We start from the raw sequence: 26,091 nt of genomic DNA, 5'->3' as shown, positions 1-26,091 counted from the left end.
GAGTGAGTTCCAGGGTAGCGAGGGCTACCCAGAGAAGCCTTGTCTCAAACAAACAAACAAACAAACAAACAAACAAGATGACCATCACAACCCCTCTGTGAATGGATATGCAAATGTGTCCCAGAGCTGGCAGGAGATTCAGTCATTGTCACAGTGGGTTCAAGAGCCTGGTGCTTGTTTCAGAGAGTATAGAGCCAGTCCAAGCCTGCTGGCATCTTTGACTTGCGTTGTCCCTCAGCTCATTTGCTTAGTCTGTCACCCCCCACTACTTAGTGTCCTTGTGACCTGCTCATGGTTCTGGGCCTCCCTGGGTCTCTACTTCCCATTTGAGAAGGCTCCTTCCCAACTTTAGAGTCCTAACTCTTAGCTCCCCGAGCCTTATTCTCTGCAGGAGAGGGCCTGTGAAGGGAAGATAGAGTGTCCCAAAGTCGCAGGGTTGGGGACTGCATGCCATGAGGTTCCAGCCTACAGGGTCAGCACAGCCTTCCAGAGCCAGGCCAGCCTCCTTGCAGTGACCTCCCATCTCCTGGCCAGCAGGCCAAATTCCTCCTTTAGAATAATAAACAGTGTGGCCAGCCGGGGAGGCTGGGAGAGGAGGGGGAGGAAGGCTGAGATGTGCCCTCCCCCCACCCTGGGCTGCTAATGATTTTCTTTGGCCCACATCTCTGGCAGGAAGTGGGGAGCCAGAGGGGCACCCACCAAAGGGAAGATGGGCCTCTGTGGGGCCTGTTGGCTCCGCCTGGGCACCCAATGCTGTCTGTGTTGCCCAAGGAGGCCTGGTGTCCAGCTGGAGTGGGTCGGTACCAGAGATATGTGAGGGGGAGAACTGAGAAGTGGGCATCATGAGGGTTTTAGCCAGTAATAACTCTGAGAGGGGAGACTCAGGGCCATAGAGGACCCTCAGGCAGGCTGACTAAACATAAAGCAACAGAGGAAAAGTGAGTTTGTGTAGCTTGCTCCTTAGAGTGTTAAACGGAGCTGGGCTGGGCCTTGCCTGAGTCTCATGTACCATGGGAGACAGCTCTCACAGGTGGTACACTCATCGTCTGGAGGCTCTGCCACCACATAGCCCAGGCACAGAGATGGTGACGGGGCTCATGAGACCTGACTCCTCAGTCGTGGGTAGGAAACCAGGCAACATGGTGGGGTGGAGACAAACTGGGCCGGGATGGGCAGCCCCACAAGCTCAGGATGCTCCTTTTTGCCTGTCACGTGATTGCCTCCTATCTTTCTTATTTATTTAGTTAGTTAATTTTGGTTTGGTCAAGACAGGGTTTCTCTGTGTATCCTTGGCTGTCCTGGACGCCCTTTGTAGACCAGGCTGGCCTCGAACTCACAGATTTCGACTTGCTTCTGCCTCCCGGAGTGCTGGGATTCTAGGTGTGCGCCACCACAGCTGGCTGACCTCCTGTTTCTTGATCTGTGCCTCTGACAGTACCTGGTTGTTGGTGATTGTTTGGAATTTGAAGAATGGCTCACCCGTTACAATCTGTCTGTGTCTGTCCCTGCTCCAACACCCCGTTTCACCCAGGCCCTCTCTTCTGTCTTCCTCTGTCCCCACCGTTCAGCTGTCTCCCTCTTGAACAGGCTCTGTTAGGAACCCTGGGTAAATGTCTTTGCTCCTCAGAGCCTCAGTTTCCCCATATGGACATGAAGTTAGAGGTGGGAAGTTTGGCTTCAGTGGTCTCCAAGGACCTTGAAAGTCTGATAAATTAGAATAAGGCTGAAGCTGGGCCCTTTCTCCTGGGCCTCCTGCAAACCGCTCTGTGCTGAGTAGGGGGGCCAGCCCACTCCCACATTCCACAGTCCTGGCCCCCCCCCCACTTCCCTTCCCACAGACGTCCCATTTCCTGTTGTGCTTACGGAGGGAGCTGTGGGAGTTCTGCAGGCTCTGGGTCACCCCTCCGATTCCTCCAGGCCTTTCATCACACTGCCAAATATTTGACCTGGCAGATAAGTGCCTGGTATTGGAACTGTCACCCGGAGGACAGGGCTGTCATAGCTGGCAGACCCCTATCTAGCCCAATTCCCCACCTCCACTATAAAATACAGGGAAACTGAGGCCCATAGGCAAAGGACTCAACCAAGGCCATATGAGTATTGGAAACAAAGGAGAGAGGGCTTGGGGATCCTTCCCGGCTTGAGACGGGAGGTTGGATGCCCAGGCAGAGCTAACTCTTCAGGAAATAGGTCTAAGGTGGGCCCTGGCACTGCCTTTCCCCACACTGATCCCTTTTTTACCCTACAGGGCACCATGGGGCTTCCAGGTGTGATGCCAGCTTCTGTCTTAAAAGGTAAGTAAGCTGGGCACGCGGGTGAGGGCCCCAGGGATGCCCTAGGGAGCTGGCAGTGGTGATGCTTGGTAGCACCAAGGCATGAGAGGCTTGAAGCCCCATGGTGCTCTTGAGCCTCGGTTTCCCCGTATTTGGAGGTGGTCTGCAGAAGACTCCTTCAACTGCCCACCTATTTAGATCTGCTCAACAAATCCTTCCTTGGGCTGGAGAGTGGCTCAGAGGGTAAGAGCCCTGACTGCTCTTCCAGAGGTCATGAGTTCAAGTCCCAGCAACCACATGTTGGCTCACAATCATCTATAACGAAATCTGTATACATAATAAATAAATAAATGGTTTTAAAAAATCCTTCCTCATCCACTTAAGTTCCCTGCTTAGCCCTCTGCACCCACAGCACCTTCTGAGACACCCCAGTTTCCTAGCCCTCTTCAGTCCAGCTGGATACCCGCCTTCAGCTCTCTAAGGTCTGGGCAAATGCCCGAGTAACCAGGGACAAGCCAGTGGCCTGCCCTACTGACTGGCTGCACCTGTCCTGACTTTCATCACTAGGGAACATGAGGGTGTGACTTAGAAAATCCTCCCTGTGGACACTGTTGTATTGTGGTGACTGCAGCTGCTTCTCTCAATTCCCTACCCCCTGAAGATATCATGAGGGAGGCACCAATCATTTGCCCACATATATATCATAACCTTCCCCCCCCCTCCTTCAAGCCCCCCGGGGGTGTCTCAGGATCTTCCTGGCTCCAGTCTGCCCCATCTCTAAGCTACATGAGAAGTCCTTTCCTATGGTCACCTGTGGATTCCACAGGACCCTAAGCAGCTACAGAGAAGAGCGCCAGGGAGTGACCTGGAAGGCAATGCAGGAACTGAAGGTCTGAGGATTGCTTCCACAGGATTTCCTGCCCCTTTCTCCTGTGTGCTGCCTGCGCGTAGCATAGCTGAAAGGGCTTAGAGGCTGCAGTCAAGTGAGGCAGGAGCCCTTGAGGGCCTGACAGCCTGAGTTGCATGTGGAAGATGAGTTCTTTGAGGACTTGGGAGCTGTGCAGACAGCTCTCCTGGACAGCTCTGGGGGAGGAGCTGATGTCTCATTGCCCTGATATATGACCCTTCCTGCCCCAAAGGCCAGTTGTTGCTGTCTGTACTGCTGCTGCTGCTGCTGCTGCTGGGACAGGCCTCCCAAGGCCTAGTTGTCATGCCCCCTGGGCCGGAGTTCATCCTCAACATCTCCAGCACCTTTGTTCTGACCTGCTCGGGTTCAGCTCCAGTGATGTGGGAACAGATGTCCCAGGTGCCCTGGCAAGAGGTGGCCGTGAATCAGGACGGCACCTTCTCCAGTGTGTTGACACTGACTAATGTCACTGGGGGAGACACCGGAGAATACTTTTGTGTCTACAACAACTCCCTAGGCCCAGAGCTTAGTGAGCGGAAGCGCATCTATATTTTTGTGCCAGGTAAGGATGCTAGCCTGTGTGCCCGACCCCTCACCCTCGTCTCCACAGCACATTACAAAAGGAAACTTGAGGAGCACCTCACAACTCTGTGAGATGCAGCCCATCCGTGTGACACTGGCAAAGAGCAGCACCCAGCCTGGCTCAGCCCAGGAGCCAGGATGGCTGTGCTCTCTCCCAGCCATCTCCAGTCTTGCCTCTCAAGATGCCTGCATTCTCAGCTGGTTACACCTGCTCATTTTGGCTCCCATATCCCACTGCCCTGTCCTTTGAGCTCCAAGTATAGCTACTCTTTAGCTTATGGTTCTTCGCCCTTCCCCCTGCCCACCCCAACCCCACTCTAATTCCAGCCCTGTCAACATCCAACGAAGAGCAGGGAATAGCCAACGAGAGCATCTTCCTTAGTCTCGTTGTGCTACTATAGCAGGAGGCCCAAGACAATTTCTAATAAACAGAACTGAGCAGCAAACAGCCAGCATCTAGCAGAGGCCTCTCAAGACCTAAGGACCAAGCCGGATATGGTGGCACACGCTTTTAATCCCAGCGCTTGGGAGGGAGAGGCAGGCGGATCACTGTGAGTTCAAGGCCAGCTTGGTCTACAAAGTGAGTCTAGGACAGCCAAGGCTACACAGAGAAACCCTGTCTTGAAAAACAAAACAAACAAACAAAAACAAAAATCCAAACAAACAAACAAAAACTAAGGGCCAGCATCTGGCAAGAATATTTTCTTTCTTTCTTATTTTCCTCCTATTTTCTCTTCTGCCTTCCCGTAACCTGGGGGCTCTCACATGTAGCCCTGGCTGGTATGGAACTCACTCTGTAATCCAGGTTGGCTTTATACTTATAGAAATTCAACTGCCTCTGCCTCCCGAGTGCTAGTAAAGGTGTGTGCTGCCACACTCAGCATCTTTTCCTTTGCTTTTGAGGCAATGTCTAGTTCTTATATGGCCGGTGATGACCTTGAACCTCTGATCCTCCGACCTCTACCATTGGAGTGCACTACTCCACCCCTTTCATGAGTGCTAGGCAAGCAGTCTACCAACTGAGCTACATCCCTAGCTCCAGCAAAAGCCTTCCAGCTATGGAAAAGGCAGAGGGGCAAGAGAGAGCGAGAAGAGCAAGAGGGGGCTGAACGTATCCTTCTGTAATGGCACCAATCCGCTATATCTACATGAGTAATCCCCCTGCCTCCACATTCTCCTTTCAGCACTGGGGATTGAACCTGGGGTCTTGTGCATACTAGGCAAGGACTTTATCACTGAACTACATCCCAGGCCATTCTGGTCATTTAAAAACTTTTATTTATTTTTATTTAATGTGTGTATGTGAATGCACCGTGTGTGTGTGTGTGTGTGTGTGTGTGTGTGTGTGTGTGTGTGTGTGTGTGTGCGTGCCATACAAAGGCCAGAAGTTGGTTTTCGATTCCCTGGAGCTGGAATTACAAGACTGGTGCGGATAATCTGACGTAGGTGCTAGGAAACAAATTCAAATTCTCTGGAAGAGCACCAAGTACTCTTAACCCCTGAGCCATCTCTCCAGCTCCTACTGTTAATTGTTTTTAAACTTTTTGTTTTGAGACAGAATCTCAGTAGGTGGCTGTGGCTGGCACGGAGTTTGCTCTGTCACGGAGTTTGCTCTGTCATGTTGGGAGGCCTCAGACCCACAGTCCTTTAACTTTTACACCAGCTTCACAGGAAGCTGGGACTACATCTTCACTCCCAAGTCCAACTCACAATCACCAATTAAAATCCTGCCTGTATACACAATGGCAGCTGTATGCCAATGCAGTTTGAAGAGGACCAATGCTAGAACTATAGCAGCATCCTTATTCTGTACTGAGGAGATTAAGGGGCCAGAGAGGGGAAGAGACTGCTCAAAATTGAACAGCAGTTCACTGGACAGCTAGAAACCCACGATCCTGGCTATGATTAAATAGTGTCCTGATAAAAAACAAAATAGGAAAGGAAGGGTTTGTTTCATTTGGGAAGAGAAGTCAGGGCAGGAGCCAAAGTAGAGACCATGGAGGAATGCTGCTTGCTGGCTTGGTCCTCATGGCTTGCTCAGCCTGCTTTCTTATACATCCCCCAAACCACCTGCCTAGGAGGGCCACCGCCTACAGTGGGCTGGGCCTTCCCACATCAATCATTAATCAAGAAAATGCCCCACATCCTCATTTGAGGTTCCTTCTTCTTGGATGACTCTAGCTTATGTCAAGTTGACAAAAAAAACCAAAAACCAAAAAAAAACAAAACAAAAACAAAAAAACAAACAAACAAAACTAACCGGAACTGTCATTTCTTGGCTCTATTCCTGACAGATCCCACCATGGGCTTCCTCCCTATGGATTCTGAGGACCTATTCATTTTTGTTACGGATGTCACCGAGACGACAATTCCATGCCGAGTGACAGACCCCCAGCTGGAGGTGACACTGCATGAGAAGAAAGTAGATATCCCCCTACATGTACCCTATGACCACCAGCGAGGTTTCACTGGTACATTTGAGGACAAGACTTACATCTGCAAAACCATCATTGGGGACAGGGAAGTGGACTCTGACACCTACTACGTCTATAGCCTCCAGGGTGAGCTCCGCCTGCCTCCCTACCCCTCTTCTGGCCATTCATGGAAGAGTAGCCTCTCCATTTACTATATTTCATTGGATTCTCCTGTGGCTTTGGGAGGGGCCTAGTTAGGATTTTCTCCATCATATGCCCAAGGAAACCGGGGCTCATAAAAGGATGGAGTTGGCCCACAGTCATAGTGCACTAAGGGCTGGTTTGGGCTACATAAGGTGGGGACAAAGCCACAGGCTTGGAGCCAGCTGCATTTGGTTCCCAGCTTAAGCCACTTCCCATCTGGACTACTTTACATAAGGCACATTGTCCCCTTGAGCCTGATTCCTTCTTCCCACATAAGACAAGGGTGTCGATGCCCACCTTACAAGATTTGGGGGGGGGCGGGGATAAAATAAAAGAGATCAAGGTGGCTGGCATGCGAAAGGCACTTGGTGAAATTCTTCACACTTAGATTCCTAGAGGATTTTGGCTTCCAGATTGCTCTCTAATTGTCAGCTCCGTGAAGAAAGAGATTCTCTGTCTGTGGTGTTCACTCCTCTAGCCCCGGTGTCTGGAATAGTGTTTGTGTATATAGCAGTAGCTCAATTATTGTTGATAGAATCAATGAGTGGATCTTTCGCAACAGCCCACCTTTCCCTGTGGACCACTCCCAATCCCCAAGCCTAGCGCTGGGGGCTGGTGATGACCTCCTTGCCTCTAACTGAATGTCTCCACCCAAACTCTAGTGTCATCCATCAACGTCTCTGTGAACGCAGTGCAGACTGTGGTCCGCCAGGGCGAGAGCATCACCATCAAGTGCATTGTGATGGGAAACGATGTGGTCAACTTCCAGTGGACGTACCCGCGCATGAAGGTAATGCTGGGCACAAGGGTTGGAAGGCAGGATGGACATCTCAGCTCACACTGACTTCTGATTTGGGGACTTGTCCTTGCAGAGTGGGCGGCTGGTGGAGCCCGTGACAGACTACCTCTTTGGAGTGCCCTCCCGCCTTGGCTCCATCCTGCAAATCCCCACGGCTGAGCTGAGTGACTCGGGAACCTATACTTGCAATGTGTCAGTGAGCGTGAATGACCACGGAGATGAAAAGGCTATCAACATCACTGTGGTCGGTGGGTGCCTCTCACTCAGCCTTCTACCCCACCCTGAGCTGGACCAGACTGTGGCACAGACCTGGGGTCTGTTTCAGTAGTAGACTCAACCAAGTCTAGCATCAGCCCCAGAGTTAACTCTAAACCCAACCTAGACTTCCTGCCTACCCAGGACTCCTAGTTCATTCTCCACCCCTCAGTGCAGGCCTTGGCAGCCCCATTGCCCGAGTCAACCTCTGCACTAGTTTGAAGTTCCAGTGTACCCTGTGTATAATATGGATCCAGAACAGAAGACTACAACTCCAGTCTCAACCACAGTACTTACCCTAATACCATCAGCACCATATCGCATCCCTACTCCTGCCCCAGCCAAAGCTTGCACTTCAGTTCTATTGCCTGAAGAAGCCCTGCCCCTAAATTCCTGAAGTCCTTAGAAAGTGCTCATCTGGCATTTAGTCGGTGCAGTCCTCCTGGAACACTCTACTAGTGATGGGCAGGATGCAACACCCTCGTTGGTGTCTGGGCATAGCCCCGCCCACAGGGCCCGCCCCTGACTATTGTACCTTCACAGAGAAAGGCTACGTGCGGCTGCTGGGAACACTGGGCGATGTACAAATTGCTGAACTGCATCGGAGCCGGACGTTGCAGGTGGTGTTTGAGGCTTATCCACCACCCACTGTCCTGTGGCTCAAGGACAACCGTACCTTGGGTGACTCCACTGCCGGCGAGATGGTTCTCTCTACTCGCAACGTGTCTGAGACCCGGTGAGCACCAGCTACTCCGCTTGCTTTGGATCCTTCAAAGCTGCCAGGCAGCCCAGGGTCTTCCGACACCAACAAACCTAGGATCTTCTTGTCTGAGAGTCCTCTGTATGTCAGGCACATGCCAGGTGCTAGGGATGCTCAGGCCCAGAGCAGGCCGTTCTGCCTGTCCTGATTTGGGGGGGGGGGGGACAGATAGCGGTGGGTTGGCCACTTAGAGGTTTAGTGACCTTTGTGATGAATAGAGCCAGCTGGTGACAGCCAAAAGCAAAAGGGCTGGGTGGGAAGAGGGTGTCCCCGAGACCAGAGATCAGCAGACAGGCAGGACGGTGCCCCTCTTGAAGGCACTAAGCTGTGGAGAGGGAGATGCACCCTGGTCCTTCCCACGCCTTCCTGGTAGCTTAGAAGAACTGCTTGTGCCTGAGGATTCAGGAGGCTGGGTATGAATCTTAGCTCTGCTGTCGTCATCTATGTGACCTTGGCAAGGGGATCCCTTCCTTCTCCGTTCTATAGGAAGGTGAGGGTGCTTTAGGGGTTCCTGCAGGCCTGATCTAGCCTGGCTTGCTCCATAGGTACGTGTCAGAACTGACCTTGGTACGTGTGAAGGTGGCAGAAGCTGGCTACTACAGTATGCGGGCCTCCAACGAGGACGAAGAGGCCCAGCTCTCCTTCAGGCTGCAGGTCAATGGTAAGGACCACCTCTCCTTTCCTTCTCTCTCCTCCTTATTCCTTCCTCAATCCCTCTTCCTTTCTTTTCTGCCCAGCTACCCCTGGGAGAAGCTGGAGAAAGGTCCTAGAAGGAAGGAGGCTACATTTTAGACAGCTGATCTGGACATGTTCCCTCACTGGGCCTCAGTTTCCCTAGCTGTAAAAGATGATCATGAGATTATACTGGTGGTCTCTCAAATCTAGGCCATTTATGTACCAATGGCACAATTTTACTTCTCACATACCGTTCATACCTTGCTGAGTAATTTCATTATAGCAGTTTGTTCAGAGTTCTACTTTTTGTGGTTTGCGTCCTAGTTGCTGGGGGCGGGGGGGGGGGTTAGACAAATACTAAAGGAGGAATTCCCATCGAAAACAAAAAAAGATTACAAGGTAACAAGTAATTGTAGGGGATGAGGAAGGAGGAAGAGAGACAGAAGACAGATGATAGATAGATAGATAGATAGATAGATAGATAGATAGATAGATAGACAGACAGACAGACAGACAGACAGACAATAGACAGATAGGAGAGAGCCTGGCATAACATAGCTTAGCAGGCAGTGAGGCTTGTAGTTTTCGATATGGGGATCAGGGTTGGCCTCATTCTGGAGGTGACATTTGTGAGAAGACTTAAAGAAAGGGAGGGCGTTGGGCAAGTGGATATTTGGGGAAAGGGCAGCCCAGATCATGCGTCATCTCCCCTGCCAGAGAACTAGCAGGAAGTTGAGTGCGCCCTGGCATCTGTGGAGGAGCATGAGGTCAGGGCAGGACTGGAGGAAGGACGGAGGGGAGCGGTTGGGTAAGTGCTCATGGGCTTGGTACAGGCATCTTTGTGACTGAAATGAAGGGCCAGGGCAGGGGCTCGAGCATAGAAAACGACATGATAACGACTTAATGTTTTGTCAATTAGCTTTCTAAAAATAAATTTATTTTGGAAGACAAATTTAGCATCTCAACAGTAGATGGAAACTCAATGTCATATGCTACAAATGTAAAAACAACCACTAAAATAAATTCAGAGAAAAATGAAACAATGCTGTCAAAAATCTAGCTTTCTGGACCTGGCTGCCCAGGGCCCTGGGGTCTGTTCTCTCGTTGTTAAAGAAAGTGATGTTCAAGATAGACTTTGAGCCTTGCCCTCTGAAGGATCCTGAAGGAAATCTGTCACTTTCACACTGTGATCCCCTGGCTGCTCACCTGCTGCCCCTGCCTGGGGGGGTGGTCTGGGTGACATGACAGGACACTACCCTCTGGAGCACATCCTCCTGAGGGCCTTTCCTGTGGTCTGTTCTGACCCTGACCTGTCCTCTGTCTCTTCAGTCCCTGTCCGTGTGCTGGAGCTGAGTGAGAGCCACCCTGCCAATGGGGAGCAGACCATCCGCTGTCGTGGCCGAGGAATGCCTCAGCCAAATGTCACCTGGTCTACCTGTAGAGACATCAAAAGGTGAGCACACCCTGAGCCCCAGCCTCCCACAGCTCTTCTCGCTTTGTTAAGGAAAGAACAAGTCTCAGAGCCACGTTAAAGAATTCCCACAGCGCCGGGCATGGTGGCGCACGCCTTTAATCCCAGCACTCGGGAGGCAGAGGCAGGCGGATCGCTGTGAGTTTGAGGCCAGCCTGGTCTACAAAGCGAGTCCAGGACAGCCAAGGAACCCTGTCTCAAAAAAAACAAAAAACAAACAAACAAAAGAATTCCCACAGCCACCTAGAGTGACCAGTGTAGGGTACTCTAGACCAGCCTAAGAGGTCCAGGCCACCCTTTTTTTGAGGTTCTCTGTATAACAGCCCTGGCTGTCCTAGACTTTCTTTGTAGACCAGGCTGGCCTTAGACTCACAGAAATCCACCTGCCTCTGCCTCCAGATTGCTGGGATTAAAGGCATGCACCACCACGCCCAGTTATAAAGGCCACACCTTAGATCAGTCCTCTGCCTTCTTGGAGATGCTGTGCCTAACCTAAATGCTTCTTTTCTACCTTGAGCTTGACCCATGCTCAGGCCAGAAGATACAGGGTCTAGCCACCCAGAGGTGTCTAATTCACCCAGGAGATGTTCTATACCCCTGACCAGAGCTAAGTCAAGTATAGTAGATAGAGATGGGGTGGGGTTCAGCGTTTGCCTCTATCCCTGACACACTGGGTAACCTTGAGCATCAAATGAATGAATTTTGCCGTTTCCAAGTCTCAGTTCTGGGGTGGGAGTGCCCCCTGCTGGTCAAGATAGATAATACAGTAGGAACCTACTCAAGAACCAAGCAGTCAGCATTCTTTCAGCCACCCCTCAATGATACAGCCTGCTTTGGGCCTTAGTTTCCCCATCTGTAGATGGGGAAATTAAGGGAGGCTGCAAGCTAATTCTTTTGTGTCTCCTGGCAGGTGTCCACGAAAGATGTCACCCACACCCTTGGGGAATAGTTCCAAGGAGGAGAGCCAGCTGGAAACTAATGTGACCTTCTGGGAGGAAGAGCAGGAATATGAGGTGGTGAGCACACTGCGCCTGCGTCACGTGGACCAGCCACTGTCAGTGCGCTGTATGCTGCAGAACTCGATGGGCCGAGATTCGCAGGAAGTCACCGTGGTACCACATTGTGAGTGCCCCAGCCGTGTATGGCTCTGATGACCTCTGACCTCTTCCTTGCTCCCATTGTACTGAGTCTGAATTCCCAAAGCAGGTCAAATAAGCATGTTCACAAATCCACAGGAACATTACAAAATCCACGAAGAGTATGTTCCTATGCATAACCCAAACTATGGCATGGACACAGGCACACAAACGCAAGTCTGTACAACACACACATGAAAAGCATTGACTCTTATGTGCAGAAAATGATGCTGGTGTACATGGTGCATGTTGTAAACTTGCATGAGCAGGCTGACCCTGGGGCTGGGTGTACACTCTTTATGAGCACATCTGTGCTGAGGATGCTAAATCTTCAGGGTACATAAATGTTAGCATGTATTCAGACATGTACGATGCTGTTCATGTATGTAAAATTGCAGAACACATTTTTGTAAGCTGTGTGTATGAGCCTGCCCAATCTAAAACTTGTATGTAAATCCACAAAATGAATGTCTACATTGCATGCACATGTGGGAGCACACACCCCATCCATGTGTTTAAACCATGCATATATGATCCCTATATGACTCCTGTGCATGTGTGAAAACTGGCATAGTGTATATCTGTACTCACATAATTGCAACATATAAAACATATTAAAGCACTTGAACACAAGTCTGTATGCATACACCTCCAGACAACATGTGAACCTTAGTATGTGCACACACATGTACAATCATTGCACCTATGACCAGTGCTTGCCAGAGTCCAGATGTGTGTGTGTGTGTGTGTTTCTCCCGCTCATCCCTGCCTGCATCCGTGTGTGCATACTTCATCATTCGTCACTCATCATCATCACCCAGTAAGTTATGGGACCCAAACTCACTAGAGCACAGAGGCCAATGGGTCAGACAGAGGGAGGAGGCAGACCAGGGAGTAAACCAGCCCACACAGGATCACCACTCCCAGAGAAAAGCCCTGAGAACCGTGCCTGTGCCAACCGTGGGGTTAAGGAAGTATCCCTGAAAGAAAACGCTTTACATCAGGAAGCTACTTAGTCTGTGAGGGGTGGTGCTGCAGCCAAGAAGGCCCGTGGAAAAGCCCACAGGCAGAGTGAGTTCTGAGAAGTTAAGGGCAATCAGTCTGGCTGCAAGGCAGACTGTATGTGGGTTTGGGGCAGGGTAGGTATGGGGAAGGAAGCTGTGAGGAATGGGGCTACAGGATACAGAAGTCAGAGCAAGCAGAGCCTCAAAGAGCATTTTGTACACATGCAGACACAGACACGCAGACACACACAGAGACACATGCAGACTCATGGACAAACACACACACACACACACACACACACACACAGAGAGAGAGAGAGAGAGAGAGAGAGACAGAGAGAGACAGAGAGAGACAGAGAGAGAGAGAGAGAGAGACAGAGAGAGAGAGACAGAGAGAGAGAGACAGAGAGAGAGAGAGAGAGACAGCAGGCTTCCACAAGCCTGTATATGTCTGTCTGTCTATGTACATGCCTGTCACCTGCTCTTAGAAGAAGGGAAAACTTTTAAAGCATCCCTATTGGGGCTGGAGAGATGCTTCAGAAGTTAAGTGCACTGATGCTCTTCCCCAGGACCTGAGTTCCATTCCCAGCACCCATGTCAAGTGGCTCACAACCACCTGTAGCTCCAGTTCCTGTGGATCTATTGCCTTTTCCTGGTCTCCATCAGAATCCACGCATGGAATTCAGTCAAATGCACACATATACACATTAAAATAAATACACATTAAAAATAAAATGAATATTTTAAAATTCCCTATTTCCCCCACACTCATACATGCACATATATCCCTGAGCAAGTGTGTGTACAGCCTGACATATAGACTCACTCCGAGCCTGAGCCAACGCAGAAGTAAAGTTATTGTGTGACGCCTGGACAAGACACCACGTACTATTACACAGAGACCTGGGGTGACTCTGAGGGGTCCCTGGAGAGTGCAGGCTCCCTTTCCAACACCCGAATGTGGGTCTGTTGGGAAGAGAGAACAGAAATGTCAGTCAGTGACCCTAAGAAGGGAAGGATGTTGAGTAAGCCAAAGGAAGGCTCCCTGAGGGGCAGAAGAGGGCAGGAAGGGGACATAGGAGGAAGAAGCAAATTCCCAGAAGACAACAGCTATTGCTATGTGGGAAAGGGTCGGGGTTGAGGGTTCAGCCAGGGTAACTAGGGAGGCAATGAGTAGCAGTGAGGCTAAAGGCTGGGCTAGAGAGGACTCAGGGAGCCTAGATAGGCCTGCATGTTCACCTCAGTGCCATGGAGGTGCACTCTATGACTACACCACCACACACATTAGTGGTCCTCAGGGTGGGGCTGGGAGGACAGACTCCTTTCAGGGTATGGATTCATCACCCAGACATTCAGAGTCAGTTCCTTCAGGGAGTCACTTGGTGAGTGCCTCCGCCATTTGGTTCGAAATGGCCCTTAAATCTATGACCCAGGCATGACAGCCCAACAGGGCATGGACTCCGAGGTCAGGAGGGCATGACTTGGTCCTCATGTTGTGAGAGGCACCAGCAATGCTCAGGCTTTTCACAGTCTATTAGGATGGAGCAGAAGCCAGCCTGAGTCTGGCTGTGATCTAAGAAGGGAGTCACTTGCGGGGAAGAGCTTGGGTTTTTTTTTTTTTAGGAAAGGCTGGAGTGTGGGCCCTGAGGCCAGCTATCTAAGAAGTAAGGGCTTATGTGCTTGGCAGAGCAAGTCTAAGGGATCTGTGATACCCACCACAAACAAGATGAGGAGAGTGGCTGCGCAGCTACCGTTTGCTTATGGCTTGCTCTGGTCTTTGTCCTCAGCCTTGCCCTTCAAAGTGGTGGTGATCTCGGCCATCCTGGCCTTGGTGGTCCTCACCGTCATCTCTCTCATCATCCTCATCATGCTGTGGCAGAAGGTAGGCCTGTAGGTGCAGGGCAGTTAGTACCGAGCTCTCCTCATGGTCTCCACTGACTGTCACACCATCTGGCCCATAGAAGAAGGGCCCAACGTGGAGCTCTTCTGGGAGCTGACTTAGAACAACACTGGGTCTCCAGCTCCCTCTGTCCCCAGCAGGCTGGGATGACGTGGCCTGGAGCAAGCATTCCAGGACTTCTGGCCCCTGCCTATGTCCTTCCTGCTTAACCCAGTCTTGGGGCAAATGACACTTTGTGGGTAGACTGTCCTGGCCCCAGGATTCTTCCAGCTCTTTCCCGTAGAGACTCCCATGAGTCACTAGAACGCAATCTGACCCCATGAATCTGTTCCAATGCTCTTTTCTGACATTTCCCTTTTCTGTAGCTCCAAACGCTTAAGATTCCCGAATCAGGACTTTAGTCCCCCTTCATCGTGTCATTATAAGATTCCAATCCCATGACTCCGAGATCCTAAGATTTCCACATCCAAAGGCTTTTGAGGTCCCACAGAGACAGAGTGGGCATGAGAAGGGGCCACCCACATTTGACATCTGTCCCACCTCATGCCACTTTCTGGGTAACCTGCTCTTCTCATCCAAGGAGTAACTGAGGCTCAGAGAGAAGCTGGTGAAGCTTCCCAAGTGAGTGAGGATCACCCTGTCAGCTGCTCTCCAGAGGCTGTGTCGCATGGGTGTCTCAGCCACACTTTCCATTTCTGGAGCCCCTTAGTACTGGTTACTTCTGAGCTCATGGAGACCTTAGTTTCACTGGCCATTTATTGTGTCATTTCAGATATGTCCCTGCCCTCTCTTGGTCTCAGAATCCCCTGTCCCATCTGCCTTCTAAGTGGCTGAGCCTGAGAGGCTCAAGGCCAAAGGCGCCCTCTAAGCATCTCACCTGTTGTTGGTCTTGACCTGCAGAAACCACGTTATGAGATCCGATGGAAGGTGATTGAGTCTGTGAGCTCTGATGGTCATGAGTACATCTACGTGGACCCTGTGCAGTTGCCTTACGACTCCACCTGGGAGCTGCCACGGGACCAGCTTGTTCTGGGTCAGTCCTAAGAGGTCTTAGGTGGCAAGGGGACACTGAGGTTTGCTCCCAGCATGGCTGTCACTAGCTGGGACATAGAGCTGATATCTTGCCCTCGCTGGCTCTCTCACTATCCTTTCTATATGGTGAAGACAAGGAGACTCCTGATAGCACTGAGGCTCTAGAATCCCAAGACTGATACGGGACCCCTCTAGGCCAAAGAGGAAGTACTGCACACAGGCTGGGGAGTCTGAGGCTGGTCGTGCTTCCCTGGGGAGGCAGGAGGTCTTCCGGGGGCCCTAGGGGAGGCGAGGCAGCATGTAGGATCTAGATGAGACCCAGAAGTCGGGAAGCTTCCTGACGGGGAGCACAGTAGGGTGGTTGGAGGGATGTGTGACCTAAGAGAATGTTCCCCAAGAACATTCCCCAAGAATGTGGGAAGATGGGGTGAGGGACATAGCTCCCAGGCGCTGAGGGCTTCTCTCCATCCTAGGACGCACTCTTGGCTCTGGGGCTTTCGGACAGGTGGTGGAGGCCACGGCTCATGGTCTGAGCCATTCCCAGGCCACCATGAAAGTGGCTGTCAAGATGCTGAAATGTGAGTCCTGAAACGGGAGCTAGTCCGCCCCTTCCTCACAGCTGGGGCCTTACTCTTGCCTTACTCTTCTGAAGGGGCCTGGTCCTGAATTTGAGGGACAGAAGGGCTGTGGCCTCTTCGGATGCTTCCTTCTTCCCTTCTCTTATCCCCTTCTCTCTCCTCCTCCCACCTTCTTCCCTCTCCAATATGGTCCTCACCCCCCAAGGACACTAGTCCTACAACAGGGTGGGTCAGCGGAGCCAGAATAGGCCCTTGTGGGGCCTCTATACTGCCTCAGTGGTCCATCCAGGCTGAGTCTCTCTTCCTCCTCAGCTACAGCCAGAAGCAGTGAGAAGCAAGCCCTCATGTCGGAGCTGAAGATCATGAGTCACCTTGGACCCCACCTGAACGTGGTGAACCTGCTAGGAGCCTGTACCAAAGGAGGTACCCAGCCCGTGCCCTGGAGGGCTGTGGGGCTCCTCTCTTCCCTGTTCTCAGTCCAACCACCGACAGGACACCCCTGCCAGAGCGTGCACACATTGGCTGCCCAGCACTCTTATTTCACTGTCCTAGATTGGCTCAGTTTTAAACTCAGAATCTCAACACCTGCATGGCAGAGAGATTCTTGAGGCCACTGGCTCCAGTTACTCTAGAACTCAAGTCTCTTTAGACATTTGTTTCAGGTTCTTAAATTTTATGTGAGTGGGTTTTTATTTATTTTTTTATTTTTTGCCTGTGCTCTATGTGTGTGCCTGGTGCCCGAGGAGGCCAGAAGAGGGCATTAGATCTTCTGGAACTCCTGTTGCAGATGGTTGTGAGCCACTGTGCAGGTGCTGGGTATTGAACCAAGGTTGTCTGCAAGAGCAACAAGAGCTCTTAACTGCTGACCAACCTCTCCACAACCGCCATTTTCATATTTTCAAAACTGTGAGACAGTAGCAACTTCTACAACATGGACACAGCAGATCCCATCAGTGCGCTAGTCAGGAACTGGTTTTGTTCACACTGGTGTTGAAAATCACCCTGCCCAACTGTGTTTATTTGAGGTTACCCATTGAGCTGCCAACATAGTAATAATCATGAAGTTACTGCCATTTGCAGCTGCTTGTTGAGAGATCTGGGATTTTCCTTGGTATTGTGTAATCAGTCTAAATACAGAAGTACATTGCACACAGACTGTCATCTGTGTCCGCATTGAACATATTTCAAAACTGTTGTTTTCATCTGTTGCATGGCTTGAAGTGCATTGAACTTAAAGTGTAACCAGCAAATCGTGCCAACAGTCATGTTCACCTGCTTTATATAGATCAGTCTGAAAACAGCCCCAGCGTCTGATGTCGTAGGCTTGCTACATGCTGAGCCCTCAAAGACATCTCAGGGGTCTTCATGTCAACCCCTAGGGTGGGTGCCAAGAAGGGCCCTGGACACTTGACAGCTTGCTCGCAATCACAGAAGCAGAGAAACAACCTCAGTCTGCTCGGTGCCAGCCCTTTCTTGCCATCTTACTATCTGTGTCTCCAAACCTAAGACTATATTGGCTTTGTGGGCGTGCTGAGGAGACTGAGCCCTTCCCCAGAGTCTGTCCCTGAACCTGTCCTTCTGCAGGGCCCATCTACATTATCACGGAATACTGCCGCTACGGTGACCTGGTGGACTACCTGCACCGCAACAAGCACACCTTCTTGCAGCGCCACTCCAACAAGCACTGCCCGCCCAGTGCTGAGCTCTACAGCAACGCCCTGCCGGTGGGGCTCTCCCTACCCAGGTATGTGGGAGTCAGCACCCAGTGAGCACCTGCCAAGTGCATGCACACTCCTTGTCCAGGAGCCTGAGATGAGGGTGTGGGTATTGGGGCAGAGTCATTTCCCAGAGCCAGCCCTGTGACCACACAGTAACAATGATGCGAAGGAGAGAGGGAGGTCAGCTGTCATTTGCGCATCATCTCAGTGAGCCAGGCTCCATCCTAGGCCTTCTGCAGATATAACTCCTTGAACCCACGTATACCATCCTTGTGTTGTAGGTATCTTATTCTCTTGCCTCAGGGACATAAGGGACAGAGGCAGTGATGAGCCGAGAGCCAGGCTCCCAGCTAAGATGCTACAAGCTAGGCTCCCTGCTGTAGCTCTGCCGCTCTCCACAAGCAAGCCTCCCCAGTACTCTACAGGCAACCTGACTCCTGTTTCTGATGATTTCAAAAAGAAAAGTTATGATTATTTTGTTGTTGGTGGTGGTGGGTGCTTGGCTAAAAAGGAAAAGACAAGAGTAAGTTTGGAGAAGTGCACACAAAGGGTATGAACACCCACCCTGCCCTCTCTGACACTGTGATCCATTTCCTTGCACGTATGTGTATAGTTCTGTTACTCTCTGGGGAGCTAAGGCTGTAGGGAGGGAGTGTCCAGGTGAGGCCTTGCTGCCACTCTAGACTATGTATGTCCCAGCCCCCTAGGCTTAGAAAAGAGCCTCTCTGCAGACCCATTTATAGCCCTTGTCCTGGCTGCTCAAATCACTCCTGGCAGCCCCAGGGCCACTCAGGTTTGATTCACAGTCACTCATACTGTATTGTGGCAGACCAAAGGATGGTGGGTCAGTAACTGAGGAAATCTACAGATGACAAGGCCCCAGGGGCTCAGGCTGAGCAAGAGACAGGAGCAGGAGGGAAGAGAAATCCATGACTTTTCCTTATTCTGTCCTCTTGCCTACAGCCACTTGTCCCTGACTGGGGAGAGCGATGGAGGTTACATGGACATGAGCAAGGATGAATCTGTAGATTATGTGCCTATGCTGGACATGAAAGGAGACATCAAGTATGCAGACATTGAGTCCTCCAACTACATGGCCCCTTACGATAACTATGTCCCATCTGGTGAGTGGATACAGTGTTGTCACACAGTGTGCGGGCTCCTCTCATACGCACAGTGATGCCTTCCTTTCAAAGTCCCTAATGTACTCAGTCTTGTAGCAACCCTTGGAGGAAGATAGCTCATTTCACCCATGTGGAAACTGAGGCTCTCTGCCTGCCCGATGCTGCTGTGCAGTGTGGCCCTGACCCCAGTCCTGTGCTGGTTCTGGAACCATGCATACAGCCAGCAAGAAGGGGGCCTCCTTGGGCCTGGAGAAAGATAGATCAGCTCTGAGTTGACCCCATGGTGGTCTAATGTCCTGAGAAACAAGCAAGCTCTAGCTAGAGGCCCCAGGGATAAGGGCAAAGGGTCTTGTTGCCAGTGAGTACAATGAAAGCATTAGAGATTTGGGTTAGATACTTAAGAACTCATTATCCTAAGGAAACACCGAGAGAAATGGTAGCCACTTGTATTGAATATTCAGCCCCCAACAAGCCTAAAGACGGGTTCTTATAGGCGTATGGTGTACATGAAACAACCCATAACCCTCTGTGCTCCCCAGCCCCTGAAAGGACCTATCGGGCCACCCTGATCAATGAGTCACCAATGCTTAGCTACACAGACCTCGTGGGCTTCAGCTACCAAGTGGCCAATGGCATGGAGTTCTTGGCCTCTAAGAACGTATGTGTGGTCCTGATGGGACAGAACTGTGGGGAGAGGGGTTAGCTAGCCAACCAGAGTCTTTTGCATTCCTGGTCCCATGACGAAAACAGCTCCCGACCCTCGGGTGGGCAAGGCATTGAGAAACGGCACACCTGGGGAAGTGTACATTTTCCTTAAAGCTGGCCCAGAGGGGCTTCTCCCACAGTGGCCCCTCGGCCTCACTTCCTCTCTCCCCTGACCCAGTGTGTTCACCGAGACCTGGCGGCCAGGAATGTGCTCATCTGTGAGGGCAAGCTGGTCAAGATCTGTGACTTTGGCCTGGCTCGGGACATCATGCGGGACTCAAACTACATCTCCAAAGGCAGTGTGAGTATCATCACCATTATACGATTGTCCCCATGTGCCTCTGTCCCACTCCCGCCCTCCCGCCCTCCATTCATTTGGCCACAGCCCAGTATGGGGACACTGGTGGCTTATTCCTACCAGCAGAGACATCAGTGCTGCCCAGCTATGAGCAAGGACAGGACCAAGAGCCACCTAGTGTTGTGTACCGTGGAAAGAGACGAGGAGAGGGTCAGGACCACTTGTCACAGTAAGGGCTGAGTCAGGACCAGCTACAAGTGGGCCTGGGATGCATGGAGAGTGGGTATAGACAACCCTGTTCTAGGAGATGTGAGGAGTAGCCCAGATGATATGGTAAGACAGGTAAGCCTTGAAGCCCAGGGGTAGAGGGCTGCAGCCCCCAGAGACCAAAGAGAGCTCCTAAGCATGTCCCTGGCTGCCCACTTCTATGCACATCACATCCTTGGGGTCTTCCCCAGGGACCTAGGCGCTAGCTAGTGAGTTAGGGAACAGCTTCCCAATGCTCTGGCTGGGACCGTGCTTAGAGCCTTGGAACAGAGTGAGATGGAACTGGTGTGGCAGCTGCTGAGCCTCTTGTTCCCCAGGTGTGGTGGGGCTGAGAGACAGGCCGCTGGGACCCTCCATGCACTCAGCACCTGTCTTAACCTCTGCAGACTTTCCTGCCTCTGAAGTGGATGGCCCCAGAAAGCATCTTCAACAGCCTCTACACCACCCTGAGTGATGTATGGTCCTTTGGGATCCTACTCTGGGAGATCTTCACTCTGGGTGAGCCACTTCTTCCCCCAGCCCCAAGCTATACACCAGAAAGAACATCTACCCTCCTCCTCCCACCTCCTGATTGCTTCTTGGGCTGGAGACAGGGGATTGTGGGATGGACACTGGACCTTGAGCTGGGATTCAAGGGGGAATGTCCAGGCAGTACCACTCTCTCCATTGTATGGCTTTGGCCAGTCCTCTGCCAACTCTGGATCTTTTCCTTCCCACCCAAGCATTAAAGGGGTTAGACATAGCTAAAAGCATACTTGAAGCCAGGTGTAATGGTGCATATCAGTAATCCCAGTACTTGGAAGGCAGAAAGATGGAAAGTTTGAGGCCAGCCTGAGCCACATAGAGACTCCATCTTTGAGAAACAAAGCAAACGAACACAAACACAAGCCCTGCTTGGGTATCTATTGCACCTCAATTTTCATCTCTGTATGGAGTCCAATTTCAATGCCAAGTACACTGTGTTCTCCTATACACCAGGACAATATGCCTGAGAGGACCTCCTGCCACCTCCCATGCTCTGACATAGTATGTTCCTGTCTCTGCTCTGTGACAGGTGGCACCCCTTACCCAGAGCTGCCCATGAACGACCAGTTCTACAATGCCATCAAGAGGGGCTACCGCATGGCCCAGCCTGCTCATGCCTCTGATGAGATGTGAGTGGAACCTTGTGCACTTGGGAGGAATTTGAGGGTTCAGAGGGCATGCAGCTCTAGCTCAGAGGTTAGGGAAGTCCTGCTTGAACCGTATCAAGGCATTTAAAATGGTGCCATCAGGAAGTTCTGTCCCAGCCCAGGCCACTACTTTCTCTATACTAGCTTCATGTTCAAGCCTGCCCTGCCCAAGTGGCTGCTATTAGCACCACCCTGACCTCTTACTGCTTGCATTGCTCCAGCAAAAGACACAGGGCTGAGCTTTTTTTTTTTTTTAAAGATTTATTTATTATGTATACAGTGTTCTGCCTGAATGTACATTTGTAGACCAGAAGAGGGCACCAGATCCACAGTATAGATGGTTGGGAACCACCATGTGGTTGTTGGGGATTGAACTCAGGACCTTTAGAAGAGCAGTCAGTGCTCTTAACCTCTGAGCTATCTCCAGGGCTGAGCTTTTAAGGGCTCAGTTTGGTTACATGCCAGAGCTGGGAGGGTGGAAATCCCTATTGGTCAAATTCAGGCTGCAGTGCTGTCCATGATGTCTCAGACTGCACAGAATCATGAGGAAGACTCCTCAAGAGATCAGTGAGATGCAATGATGGGGTTAACAATGATGAGGTTAACAAGGCCCCTGGCTGCTGCTCCTCCCCAGCATCTTTCCCTTCACCTTGTTCTGAGCCCTACCCTATGGCCCTGCCTCTACCCTCTCTGACCCCCTCTCTGCCTCCCTCAGCTATGCAATCATGCAGAAATGCTGGGAAGAAAAGTTCGAGACTCGGCCACCCTTCTCCCAGCTGGTAGTACTCCTGGAGAGGCTTCTGGGTGAGGGTTATAAAAAGGTATGTAGAGACAAAGTGGGGTGGGAGACGGAGTTTTCTTCTGAGCCCTGTGTACTTGGCTTGTATGATGTGCTAGTATTTGGGGGAGGAAATGCTCTGTACACACTTTGGGCCTCAGTTTCTCTGCTAGTACTAGAAAAGTTTGAGCCAGACCTGTGAGTTTATTTTAGTAGAGCCAAGACGGGGAAGTGGATTGACTTGACCCAGAGAGGTATGGTAGATAATCCTATCTGACAGTCCTGCTCACCGTGACAACACTGGGCTCCTTCAGAAGTGTGAGCAACCCAGGCTCTCCTGAGACCTTACAGCAACTACTCAAACCTTGTCGCGGGCTCTTGTAAACTGAGCTCAGTTTCCTGTCTTCCCATCTGGGGTGGGCCTGGGGGGATCAAGACAGAATGACGTCACCGCTGTTTCATAGCAAGGGACACTGACCCCCAGCCCTGACAGGAGGCTGTGGGAGACTACAGTGGGACAGGAGCCCATATCTATCTACTCTGAAATGGGGTAGGAGTTGGGGTCATGGTGCTGCCTGGCTGCGTGCCCTTCCCTAGATGACTCCAAGCTTGTACCTTGTCCTGGGATGCCAGGTAGGAGGGCAGCTCAGCAGGGCGGCTTTGAGCAGAACCCCTTTCTCTATGCGCTAGGTGGGGTAGAGGCATTGCTCATCTCATATCACCCTTTTCCTTCGTTCCCTGTCGAGTAGAAATACCAGCAGGTAGACGAGGAGTTTCTGAGGAGTGACCATCCAGCCATCTTGCGGTCCCAAGCCCGCTTGCCGGGGATCCACGGCCTCCGAGCCCCACTGGACACCAGCTCTGTTCTCTACACTGCCGTGCAGCCCAATGAGAGTGACAATGACTACATCATCCCCTTGCCTGACCCCAAGCCTGATGCTGCTGACGAGGGCATCCTGGAGGGTTCCCCCAGCCTTGCCAGGTAGCCGCCCTGACCCTTTGACCCCAGCCACTCGTGTATGTGTGTATAGTGCATGCATTCATACGTGTGTACCAGACTCACCACAGAAGAACTGCCAGCCAGCTCTGAGGACTAACTGTTGCCAGTGGCCAACAGAGGCTAAAGCTTATTCAGCCCTCGAAGCTGCAGGCAGGAAGGGCAGGCTGGAAAGGAACAAGATGTTCTGGAACCCATTTACAGGGTAGCTGTTTCTTTTAAGAATGTCACCATAGGACCCTTTCTAGGTTCTGGTCTTCGTGCTAATCCTGAGGACAAAGAGGAAACATTTAGCATTTTCCGACTGTTGCTATGGGTCATGGCTGCCCTTGACACCATGCCCAGAGGGCCCCAGGGGAGCCTGCTTGTAGGAGATGGTGGTGCTGCGGATTCAGTTTAAAACCTAGGCGTCTGCCTTGGGCTGTGGTAGAGTCCACTGTTGCGTGGGCTCCGGGGGAGCCCTATTGCTTCCTGGACTGATGTTCAGCTGAAGAGGGGACTCCTCAAATCAAGACTCAATGGGAGACACAGGCCGGGTTCTGTGTCTAGTCGGTCACTGTGAAGCTTGGACAGGCCTTGCCTCTCTGCGAGTTTCCGAGTTTCTGTTTCTCCGTAGGAACCAGCAGTGCATTCTGGCCTCCTGAAGGCCACATTTGCTCTGTTAATGAGGCAGACATTTTCAGGTGGGGGGGGTTGGGGGGGAACAGGGGCCCGGGGAGGGTGATGTTAGACTGTGCAGGTTCAACTCAAGAGCAGCCTCATTCCTTCTGTTTTGTGACCTCAGACCTGATGCCCTGCCCCCACGAGCCTCAGTTTCCTTTTTCTGTAAGGTGGAAACAGTGAAAGGTCCTAGAGGAGGAATGAGATAGGTCCTTGAGTACGAAGAGGGATACGTGGCAAGTGGGGAAGAGAAAGAACCTTGGGATGGTCTTGTTCTCACGTTCTAGCTCCTGTATTTACTCAGGGTGTGTTGCTGTAATCATTACTCATGGTGTGTTGTGGAGCAACAATATGGCAAGCCCTCTGAACTGTGCTTGCCTTGTGGGGCAGGCCTCTCAGTATGTCAAGTCAACACACAGAAACCTCTTAGCCAGTGCCGTTACTATCTTCCTGGGGTTCCCCCCAGTTCCTCTCTGACTTGTTCCCTTTCTCTAGCTCCACCTTGAACGAAGTCAACACTTCCTCCACCATCTCCTGCGACAGTCCCCTGGATCTCCAAGAAGAGCCACAGCCAGAGCCCGAGGAGGCAGAGCCACAGCAGCCACAGGATTCAAGCTGCCCAGGTCCTCTGGCTGAAGTGGAGGACAGCTTCCTGTAGGGATTGGCCCCACCCGAGTCTGCCCGAAACTTCCATCTGCCTCCCAGCATTCAACCCTCCTGGCCTAGTCTGGCCTCCCAGCAGCTGCACTGCCACCAGCTGTCCCCTTGGAGAATGCCCTTGGTTTGCAGCCCCCAAGATCCAGGGACCAGCTTAGCTCAGGAGGCAAGAGAGCTGTGGGAACTGAGCTTCTGTCTCTGGAAGGCCATGGGACTCTGAGCCGGGGCTCCTCCAGGGGACTCAGTTTCCCCAGATGTAAGAGGAAGAGTTGGACTTGGTTACTGGACAGGTATGGAGCCCAGATTCCTGGAGAAATGCATGGGCATAAGGTGTTGTGTTCATGCCCTCCTGTGTAGCATCTGTCTTGTCTCTTAACTGCATCACTCTACATTGATCTTCCCAAGAACTGGGCAGGGAGCTGGTTCCCGGCTCCTCGCCAAACTGAGGCCAGCTGTGGACAAGGTCATTTCATTCACAACCCACCTCCCCTGGTCTTAGCACTCCCAGGTCCGAGCTGGTCTGGGGCCAGCCATGCTTAATAAACACTGTTAGTGGTGAAGGTAAGCCGAGTAAGGGATGCTCTGGCCTGCAGCCTTGGCCAGGGCCCTCAGGGCACACCTGGCCACCGGAAGTACTTACGCCTTTCAGCCTCACCAGTCCTAGAGCATTTCCTTCATCACTATCAGTTGGCCCTCCCACCAGAATCTGCAGGGCCATTATCCACGCTAAGTGTCTACCTGAAGTGTGCACCACTAGGAGCCCTGCCTCTGCACTGGACCTGCTATGAGACCTTGGAAGGACTCCCTTGTTCTCTCTGGGTACCAGTTTTCTTCCCCGCCTTTGAAAAACAAGCAAGCTGGACTCATAGACTCTGAGTACAACCGAGTCAATACTACAATTCTAGAGTGTCCAGGAGTTTGCACTTGTCCAGACAAAGCGGAGTCCCGCCTTAAGATGACCTTTCTGGGGGCCAGCTGAGCTCATCCAGACAAAGCAGGGTCCAGCCTTAAGATGAACTTTCTGGGGGTCAGCTGAGCTCTTGGAAGATTTCAGATACACACCACCCTCTGGAGATTCAAGAACTGAGCCTTTACTTCAACTCCCCAAGTGCAGCTCCTCAGACCTTGACTTGGGGTGACAGTCAGTGTCCTAGGAAACCCCCAACAGCTGTCCTGAGGGCATAGAAGGACCATGAGACCCTTTTCATACCGTGATAAACTCTAAGGCAGCAAGACTGTCAGAGAAGGCAAGCCAGGTCACCTCAGGCCACTGTCACCAGGAGTGTGGACAGACATGAAGGAGAGTGAGCACAGATGTGTTCCGTGTGGGACAAGAGACTTGAGACGGGCATCAGAAGTAGACGCTGGGGATGGCTGTCTCAACTGCCAGCTGCCCCGTCCTCAGGCAGCATCACACAGGAATGTTTTTGTCACTTCACTATTCCTGAACCAATGGACATTGGAGGTGCCTGGGGAGTGAGGGGTAGGCTAGAACAGGGTAGGAGAAGTCAGCCCTGCTGGGGGCCCTCCCATGCCTAGAGTGGCAGCGGCCACAACGGTACCAAAGATGTAATCACTTAGGTTTACAAGTACTTGTAGGACTCACAATAACCCACATTTAGACACCAGAAGTGCTATTTTGTATGCTGTTAAGTTTTCCTATCTGTACTTTTTTTTTTTAAGGAAAAGATTTTAATATTAAACTTGGTGCTTCTCACTGAAAAA

General features: G+C 51.6%; 1 protein-coding gene across 3 annotated transcripts in view; it reads left to right on the top strand.

Annotated features, from left to right (window-relative positions):
* The window catches only part of PDGFRB (platelet derived growth factor receptor beta), a 39,258-nt gene extending 13,167 nt beyond the window's left edge, over positions 1-26,091 (top strand). For all 3 annotated transcript variants that reach the window (XM_084778048.1, XM_084778047.1, XM_084778046.1), the window contains 22 exons: positions 2,249-2,294; positions 3,413-3,742; positions 6,057-6,323; positions 7,043-7,170; positions 7,253-7,427; positions 7,978-8,170; positions 8,740-8,855; positions 10,199-10,322; positions 11,251-11,462; positions 14,268-14,362; positions 15,281-15,413; positions 15,886-15,990; positions 16,303-16,413; positions 17,575-17,734; positions 18,672-18,832; positions 19,372-19,490; positions 19,716-19,838; positions 20,489-20,600; positions 21,157-21,256; positions 21,990-22,095; positions 22,802-23,034; positions 24,205-26,091. In XM_084778048.1, the coding sequence (XP_084634174.1) occupies positions 2,255-2,294; positions 3,413-3,742; positions 6,057-6,323; positions 7,043-7,170; positions 7,253-7,427; positions 7,978-8,170; positions 8,740-8,855; positions 10,199-10,322; positions 11,251-11,462; positions 14,268-14,362; positions 15,281-15,413; positions 15,886-15,990; positions 16,303-16,413; positions 17,575-17,734; positions 18,672-18,832; positions 19,372-19,490; positions 19,716-19,838; positions 20,489-20,600; positions 21,157-21,256; positions 21,990-22,095; positions 22,802-23,034; positions 24,205-24,367 (3,306 nt within the window). In that variant the 5' untranslated portion in view covers positions 2,249-2,254 and the 3' untranslated portion in view covers positions 24,368-26,091. The remainder of the gene's footprint in view (positions 1-2,248; positions 2,295-3,412; positions 3,743-6,056; positions 6,324-7,042; positions 7,171-7,252; positions 7,428-7,977; positions 8,171-8,739; positions 8,856-10,198; positions 10,323-11,250; positions 11,463-14,267; positions 14,363-15,280; positions 15,414-15,885; positions 15,991-16,302; positions 16,414-17,574; positions 17,735-18,671; positions 18,833-19,371; positions 19,491-19,715; positions 19,839-20,488; positions 20,601-21,156; positions 21,257-21,989; positions 22,096-22,801; positions 23,035-24,204) is intronic.

The sequence above is a fragment of the Acomys minous genome (genome assembly GCF_964271855.1).
Source record: "Acomys minous genome assembly, chromosome: 4".
Classification (NCBI taxonomy): domain Eukaryota; kingdom Metazoa; phylum Chordata; class Mammalia; order Rodentia; family Muridae; genus Acomys; species Acomys minous.
The sequence above is the reverse complement of the archived record's forward strand: the minus strand, read 5'-3'. Positions and strand labels throughout refer to the sequence as shown.